The 9,723-nt window shown below is 38.8% G+C and overlaps 1 protein-coding gene across 1 annotated transcript; it reads left to right on the forward strand.

Annotated features, from left to right (window-relative positions):
• Window positions 1-3,144: 3,144 nt before the first annotated feature.
• Window positions 3,145-9,723, forward strand: LOC137280846 (uncharacterized). Its single transcript, XM_067812042.1, has 5 exons — window positions 3,145-3,265; window positions 6,476-6,595; window positions 7,427-7,540; window positions 8,786-9,007; window positions 9,449-9,723. Exons 1-5 carry the CDS (start codon window positions 3,145-3,147, stop codon window positions 9,721-9,723), a joined length of 852 nt encoding a protein of 283 aa, XP_067668143.1.

Genomic DNA, 9,723 nt, shown 5'->3' on the forward strand with positions numbered 1-9,723 from the left:
TTGACAATCAAAATAAAACAATCCTTCCTGGACACTCAAGACAACATAATTCCCACTTGACAATCAAAATAAAACAATCCTTCCTGGACAATCAAGACAACATAATCCCCACTTGACAATCAAAATAAAACAATCTTGTCTTTACTGGACACTAAAAATAAACCAGACATGTTATTATTTGTAGATCACGCTTGAGTATTGTCGCGAGAAGATATAATACTGGACAAGATGTTTGTTCATTGTTTATAAACCAGTTGAATGTAGAGGAACATGGCCATTTTGGAGTTCGACATACGGAGTCAAACCTCGAACAACTGGGGAAAAACACATTTACATAAGGAAGTGCATATAATTTTAGCCTCGTTAATGTCAAGAGGTAATTGAGCACAACATGGAGTCATTTGCTTCTGACAACCTTTAGAAGCGATTTCAGCACCAATCTATGTGTCATTGAGGATCGTTCGAGAAAGACTTCAACGGCAGTGCAACCAAGACATGAACTGTTTAATCAAGCTATAGCTCGGCTGTGCGAAAACACACCTGAATTATGAAATCCTTCAGCGTGATGACTTGAAGGCGCCAAAGATAGAAAATCATCGTTTATTAAACAGGCAATCTTTTATATCGTTAACATAGTACTTTCAGAAGATCTGACCCGTGAAGGTCCGGAGTAGAATAGGCCTTCAGCAATCCATGCTTGCCATAAAAGTCGACTATGCTTGTCATAAGAGGCAACTAGCGGGATCGGGTGGTCAGCTTCCCTGACTTGATTGACTCATGTCGTCGGTTTTCACATGCGAAGATCGATGTTCATGCTGTTGATCACTGGATTGTCTGGTCCAGACTCAATTATTTACAGACTGCCGCCATGTAGCTGGAATATTGCTAAGTGCGGCGTAAAACTCACTCACTCAGAATAGTTAATAGTCACTTTGTGTCAGCAAAATTAATGAGACACAGAGATTTTTTTTACGCAGAGCCTTCATACTGAAAATTACTTTTGGAATTTGGAGTAAGAGAGTTCATATACATCGTCAACGTCGGCAATATTTCAGCCATCGTTCCGAGATCAATTAATCATCATATTAAAGATCAATAAAATTAGAAATGTTTTCGAAGAGTAGTAATCTACGACAGTATCACATATATTTAGGTAAAACTTGCATGTTTTCATGAAACGACTTTATTAACGTGAGCAAAACAATATAAAAAGGATCGCCAGCAACTGAGGGTCACAATACTCAGGACCTTGGGGACGTTTATTGTATGTGCTGCCTGTTGGATATTATGGACAGAGCCTGCCATGAATACATGTATATTGTATATATCCCAACTTGACCAACGACTTTCGATCAGGGGCGCAAATTAGAAGGTATCATGGATTTTTGTTTTGCATGTCCGGTTTCAAATTCGGAGACGGTAGTCTTGTACAGAAACATTCACATGGGACTTGATTGACTACCTCTCACTGTCATTTGCACGTTGAAAAGTAATTAGAACGGAAGATAAGCTATCTTTGAGGTCACTGCGTAAAGTCATATGAAGCCAAGACATAAATACATTAGTCAACTGTTCTGAACAGATGTAAATGTGCACGAAGGAAGGCCTCTATTGGACGCAACGCGCTATAACTCGCAGTCGCACTGGAGACCATACAATTGAAATCTTTTCTTCCATGAATTGTCATTCTACTTCTCCATTGTCTCGATATTATATTTGTAATGCTATACTTTGAAAATTCTTTTGAACATTTATCATAATGAAATCTCGGTATTGTCTATGTGCGTGTCACAACAAACAAGATGCAATTTGTCCAAATGAATGAATTTAATATGTAAGTAAGTTTATTATCGTTTCGACAGCACACCAATGTTTCATTTATTGATTTCTTTCCCCCGTTGAGCTGTGTTTCCCAGAATGAGCCCTACTTTATTTCAATTTCCTAATATATACATGGATATGTATGTATTCATTTGCTAAAGAAGAGATCTATCTGGACACAGAACGCTGAATAAAGTGTACCCTGAAAATGTACATTCAAATATTCTGAGCAAAACTGAAAACCTGACACTGCTAAATTTATGATTGTTTTTGTTTCTGTTCATTGGAATGTTTCAAACAGTATCTCTAGTAAAAATAAACATTGTGAATCCCTTAATTTCATGAAACTGAAAAATCACGTGGGTTCCTTGTGAGTGCACTTGCAAAAACAAAATCATGAGGTCAAGTCCTGGTTTGGTCATCTCGGCCTCAATCCGATCGAACACATCTGGGACGAACTGGGTCGACGTGGCAAGATCTTCAACGTGTCATGGTTGCGCAATGGCGACGTCTTCCCCGGCAGTGTTCACTAACGTTCTGAGATCCATGAGGAGACGTTGTGTGGCTGTGCGAGACGCTAGAGGTGGACACAATCGTTACTGAACTCCTCAGTTCCATTGTTCTCCATTCTGTGAACTTCATTTTGGAGGGTAGTCCGACATCATAGATATTATCAATGTTAAACACAAACGGCGAGACTTGTTTCTGTTTTCTGTTGATGTCCAGATGTTCTGTGCACAGCATACAACTAAAATAATTGCCTTCAAATAGATATTAAAATTATGGTCGCCACAATACTGAGTGACAATTTTTTTTTGGCTCAGTATACATGAATATGCATGGTGAATTTGGACAGTTTACGCACATGAACGATATATTTTAAATATGTACAGAAATGGCTGGTCTGAACGTACATGAAGATATATAACTTTCTCATTTTGAGAGGACTGTGAAACTGTATCCAGATTCGTCGTGTGATTTGAGTAAATCCAAAACAGCCATGTCGATACGAGGAAGTAGCGCTTGATATCCACAGAATATAAGGACATGCAAGCCGTGTTTATGCAAAACTGACGTGAGAAGGAGAAGTAAATATGAAACAAACAAAGGACCTTTCTTGTTTATTTGAAGCTACAAAAAATTGCAAGGTGATTTATTTGTGTTGCTTTTCTAAAGGTAAGCATTGATGCCATTCCTTTTAGTTTTAAGCCCACTCTGTATATACTGCCGTTGGTGGATATCTAAATAACGATCTGGATTTCACGTATAAATTCCGAGGTAGCTTTAAATCTGACTTCACACTTCAAAAGTATCGGGACAATAATGATCGGTATTCTACTTCTTGGATCCTTTTGTGTAGCTGCTGGCTTTGAGGCGAACCCAGTAGCTTCAGTTTTCATTCCTTCCTTCACTCCACCTGCAGCAACCAACCCTTCCAAAAAAGGTAACAAATCCTATATTCATGTATCAGGGAGCGTTGTTTGTGAACCGCAAACTGAGGGTTCTTTCTATGTATATACTGAACAAAATGAGGGACCCTGTCGCAAATATGTTCTAGTCAAATTCATATTCTCTGCTTTCAAGCTGGTCATCTTACGTCTTACGAGGAATAAACAGACACACAGTTTCACAATATTTTGTTGTTCTCTTGATAACATACTATTTATATTTATATTTGTTTAGTGTAAAATAGGTGCTATGATATTTGACCAGTGGATATGACCTTCCATATTTCGATGACCATGACTTTTCGGAGTTTTTTTCCTCACCTTCATTTTACTCACGTGCTCAATTACAAACTTTATGCTCCAAAACGCCTACATGTAAATCAGTGATACAAAGATATGCAAGCGGTCTGTAAATTATCGAATCTGAAACAAAGAATCCTGTTACCAGCAGGATGACACGTGTCAACCACGTCAGCGAATCTGATCACCCCATCCCAAAAGCCGCATCTTGGGTCACTGAAGGCCGATAAACTTACTACGACCATGTCCCAATCCAAATTATCGCAGGTAATCTATAATCTCATGTCACTAGATAGTGGAGTAACTAATCATTCCCATCTTTGGCTTAAACTTGTTGAAAATATCTTAAACTCATGCGGACTTAGCAATATGTATATGTTCCCGAGTAATTGTAGTCGAACATGGTTGTGGAATGTGGTAGAAGGTAGATTAAGGGATCATTTTTTCAAGAATGGAGGAATAACATAGAAATGAGCTCTAAGGGACAATATTATAAATATATCAGAACTCTACTCTCATTTGAAGCCCAAATACATTTATTATCCATTATTAAAAGTCAGAACTTCCAATCGTTGGCTACCAATTGAAACCGGGCGCTGGAATAATATTCCAAGACAAAATAGAACCTGTAAATTATGTCAGATGGGTTTCACTATATTTTTCGCTGTCCTGCCTTTAACGAATCTAGGAAAAAAATAATACCAACCAAATTACCAAACACTCAAACACTGTATCGTAAGTTTGTTTACTTGTTTAGATTTTAATGAACAAAAAAAACTGAGCAAAGTTTGTGAATGTTATAAAAACTGTTAGGTTACAGACATGTCATATCATCAACTGATTTGTTATAATATATTGTCATATTCTGCCGCCATTTTGACTGTATGTAAAGATTGATGTCTGTACCATGTACTCTCATAGCACCATTGGTGGTCGCTGGAGAATAAATGAAGTTGAAGTTGAAGATTCTAACCGGAGCGTTACGGGACTAAAGGATTGGGATACAATGGCATGTGCCAATCACGTCAGAGAGCCTGACCACTCTGACCTTAACTCACTCAGTTTACATTCGTATTTAGAGAAGAAGAGTGATTTGCGTCTAAAACCACTATGAACAATGTTTGAAACATGTCACTGTATTTGAATGAGTGTAAGATTCCAAAGTCACACTGTGTTGAACTCCATAAGCACGAGTCTAGGACAAACCTATTATGATAAGAGGGTCGAGGGTGCAATTCGGCATAAATTGGGACGTCTCAGACATCTCAGACGTCTCACCATTGTCTCTTAATTCATCCTTTGTTTTCTTAACTCAAGTATCAGACTTTGTCTTCCTTATTCTATACCAAAAGATGTAAAACGGCATGGTGCCATTATCCTTACAACTATCTCTCTGTGCAGGCCAGTCAAAACGTAGGTATTATTTTTTGTATCGGTTTCACGCTAAAATTGCTTCATTTGAACTTCTGATCTTCATTTAAAATTTTGAACCATCATACTACCATCTTGAAGGTGGGTATTTGTCACAACGGTGCTGAGTATTTAGAACTGCCTCTCTACTTAAAAATCCCGCGATGTCTTTTCAGACACATCGTTTCCTAGTGAAGAATAGATTGGTTTATCCTGAGAATGCCTATCCGTATCATGTACAAGATGACATTAAAATTTACGTTTATTCACAGATCTTCATCTGTAATTTTCAGACTGTTCAATTAGAATTGTATTAAAAGTTGTATATATTTCCTAGTTTTGCGCGGTCAAATGGAGAAGATGCAAAAGATGGTCGACAAGCTCACTGGGAAAATACGTGATATGGAAGGAAGTGAAGGAGAAGCAGGTACGCATTTATTACCAGTCATTGTCAATATAGAATTATTCTTATCCCAAAACAACTAGACAAAACTATCATCATCTTAACCGTCATATGTAGATAAATCATCACTTATCTAATTCCGAATCGAAGCAATTTCGATTGTTCCTTCACAACAGGCCTCCACAGGACCTTACCAGAAGTCGCTTTTCAGGCGACTTCTCCCAGTGGGGAGTAGGGTAGTCTAGTGATTAAAGCGATCGGTCTTCACACGGAAAACCCAGGTTCTATTTCAAGATGGGTAAATTCTGTGGAGCCTATTGCTGATATTGCTGGAATATTGCTGAACACGGCGCAAAACTAAATTCACTCCGTCTTCCTGGATCATATTGCCACAGACTATACATGAGACTAGTAATCACACAGTTGATCTTGGTCCAACACTGATAGCAACAAATGACTTTGGAGATTAACACTTAATCAGGGCAGCACTGTTTGCAGCCTTCAAAGTTTCAGTAATAATTATTTAATCACATCGTACATAAGACTGATGGCGTATTCGACCTCAGAGGTTTACCATAACATACCAAGCACATTTTCTCTTCTAATTATCATAAGTACACCACTCTTGGAAACGGAACCATGCTACCACCTGGAATTCTCTCCATGACACCGTTTGGGGATTTAGTCCAGTATTGTCGACTAAGACATTGTCAAACTGCACCGCCAAATGAAAATGTTTTAATTAGTGGGTTTGTTGTTTAACGTTGCACTCAACCATATTCCGGTTTGTAAAAAGTCGAGTCTGGACCTGACAATCGAGTGATCATTAGTATGATCATCAGTCTACGAAACTGAGAAAGGACGACATGTGTCAACCAAGTCAACGTGACTGACCACACCGAAAACCCAGGTTCTATTCCCAGATGGGTACATTGTTTGGAGCCTATTCCTGGTACCTGGCCTCGTGATATTGCTGGAATATTGCTTAGTCGCCTGTTACGACAAATATGGGTTAGTGAAGACCTTTCCACCCCGGATCTTCACAGGTAGAAAATGCATTGATAGTAGTATAGCAAGAGTGACATGTTTCCAGTTTCAGAGGTCCACTCCCATCTTGCTTCTGTGGAGTCACGACAAGAAGTAAATGAAAAGAAGATTGATACAATCCTAAAGCAGATGCAAAGCGTGGAATCAGATACTAAAGCAGAGCAAGGTGACATGTAATCGTCTCTTAGGCTTCTTATTTCCTTCTACACATTCAAGACCGTACAAGAGTAATTTTGTATGCATCTTTTTTCCGGGAACGAACTTAAACTCTTTATCATTATATTGTTTACGTAGGTGCCTATGATAAAACGATTTCTTAAACAGTGACGGGCGATAACGCAGGAATGAAATTGCAAAAGGATACTTGACAGATAACTGTCTCATCACAATGAAATTACATGAGGATACTTGGCAGATAATTGTCTCATCACAATGAAATTACATAAGGATACTTGACAGATGATTGTCTCATCACAATGAAATTACATAAGGATACTTGACAGATAATTGTCTCATAACAATGGCATGACGTCACCAATCGCTTTCTCACTGAAGCCGATAAGATTTCGTGTTATTATTGCTCTTTACAAACTGGAAAATATAAAAATTAAGTTTTTGTAACGCCTATGATCTTATCCATCTGTTTTCTGATATCAAATAGATACACGTCCCTGGAATACATGCATTAATCGACTTGTACAAAAGTCTTTTTGAGGATGATATTTTCTGTATCATTTTAGGGGCCAAACAATCATATTATTTTGTCAGGACTTCGAGAAAATATCGAAAACACGTGGTGAAAAGGTTCGAAGACCCGCATTTGATTTCCTACATGGTCACAATGTGTGAAGCCCTATTTCTGGTGTTCGCGACCGTGATATTGCTAAATGTGACTCACTATACGTTGACAGTTTACCTCTTAATCTGTGTTATCATTTCAGAGGGAAACATCAACAATTCACACGCATTAAACTATAGCATATTTACGCCCCTTCAGTTTCAGAGATGAAATCAGAACTGGAGTCTGTTGGGTTGCGACAAGAAGAAACTGAGACCAAGCTTCAAGACATCAACACCAAGTTGGACAAAGTCGTGAAGGCACTGAAATTGGGTAAACGCACTCAAGGTTAAATCTCAGATTGACTGGGCTATCTCTAGAGGTGATAACCCGTGCACATCCGGGTAAGAGCTGGTCTTCGGCAACCTATGCTTGTCGTAAAAGGCGACTGGCGGGATTGGGTGGCCAGACATGCCTACTTGGTTGACGCTTGTTACCGTATCCTAGTTGTGTAGATCAATACTCATATATCACTGGATTGTCTGGTCCAGACTCGATTGTTTACAGACGGACGCCATATAGCCGAGATATTGCCGAGGGCGGCGTTCAACAAAAAAGCAAGCAATCGTCAAGCGGTACCTAGACTTGATCTGATTTCTGGTCGTTACGTAGTCGCCTATTGGTTAAAGAATGTCTTCACTACGCCCAGGAATTGAATCGATGAAGTGATACAGGCAATGGGTCAGCCATATGGTTACTAAAGCTGATTCTAAACTCATATATATATATATATATATATATATATATATATATATATATATATATATATATATATATATATATATATACTATTTACAACCCTGTCAGCGAAAGACAGTACAGTTACTAGATTATCACAAAATGAGTTAAAACTGGCTAGCATATATCTTGAAAAGCAGAAAACTATTGATCGCAAGGAACTGAAGGGGACTTTCAGTACTTTTGCTACCTCCATAGACCCTAACTGGATTCATATCATCCCTTCAGTTGCTGGCGATTGTAGCCGAGATTTGAAATAACAAAGGTAATTCGAATAGAAAGGTTGATTGAGTTCAGTTGACACTGGAAGTTTTGGGACTTACGTACCCTCTCAGGAGGACAATAATTGTACAATTCTTTATCCTTCTTTGTGGGTACACTAACTATCAAAGGTACTAATCTAAACTACCAAACAGTAAAATACATCTATCCACAGATCATATTAATCAAACATTATCAATTAAATCGATCTTTCAACGAACAAGAACGAAATGAAACGTAACAGGGCACGGAACTACTTAATCCTTATGATGAAATCGTTTTTCAAAACTGCTTGATAAAAAAGTGACTATGCATGTCTTACGAGGCGACTAACGGGATAGAGTGGAAAGGCTTCCTGACTTGGCTGACACATGTTATCGGTTTCCAATTGCACAGATCGATGCTCATGCTGTTGATCACTGGATTGTCTGGTCCAGGTTCGATTATTTACAGACTGCCACCATGCAGCTGGAATATTGCCGAGTGCGGCGTAAAACTAACCTCACTCACTTTTTCCAGACACCAACAATTTGGCGCTCGGGAAACCTGCATACGGATGTAAAGACTTCGACGGACTCTCTAATCCTCGACACGTGGTCGACGGTGACAAGGGCGGTAATCGTCGAGCAGGTCAATGCTTTACTTCTCATGCATCTGAGCGGAAGCCTTGGTGGATGGTTGACTTGCAGGGACAATATGACGTTCACAACGTCACCCTTTATGGGCGGACAGATGGTTATAGTAAGTGCTTGATAATAATATTGCCAGTCTTTATTTCCCAGCATCTTCAATAAATCTCCCATTTTTGAATCGATAGTTAAAACTGTAAATTCCGTCTACTTCTTTTGAAAACGTGTAGTTAATGAATATTTTACCAGTATTGGTGGTCGTGGGCATCACCACTTTGCATATAACAATTATACCATCTCACCCTTCAACCGTTGGGGGTTATACTCTCTTCTGTCACACTGCAATACCGCTTTAATGCATTTCCATTCTTTCATATGTCTCTTACAAATTTACAATTCTTATTTTTTTAAGAGTACATATATTAACATTGTTTATGTCCAGCATGATCTTTCATTTCCTTATCATATATTTTCTCCCGGAAATACACTTCTTGATGCTAAACTGTCATGTACGTTGACTGCTGATTCTGGCAGTGTGGTGTTTTGATGTCAGCGTACAGATTCCACGATCTGGAAGTCCGTGTATTTAAAGAAAACCCCATGAAAACCAGCACTACCCGGTCAATGACATGCGCACAAAGGAAAGGACGATTGTCAAGGCCTGAGGTTCTAGTCTGCAAACCCTCGACAACGGGTCGATACGTGATGTTACATTTTATACCACCAAACCATGGATACCTCACCATCTGCGAAGTCGAGGTCCACGGAAAACTCATCAAAGGTAAATCACGTAGGCAGCCTCGCCGGAAGAAAATATTTCACATATGA

This window comes from Haliotis asinina, chromosome 4, assembly GCF_037392515.1.
Source record: "Haliotis asinina isolate JCU_RB_2024 chromosome 4, JCU_Hal_asi_v2, whole genome shotgun sequence".
Taxonomy (NCBI): domain Eukaryota; kingdom Metazoa; phylum Mollusca; class Gastropoda; order Lepetellida; family Haliotidae; genus Haliotis; species Haliotis asinina.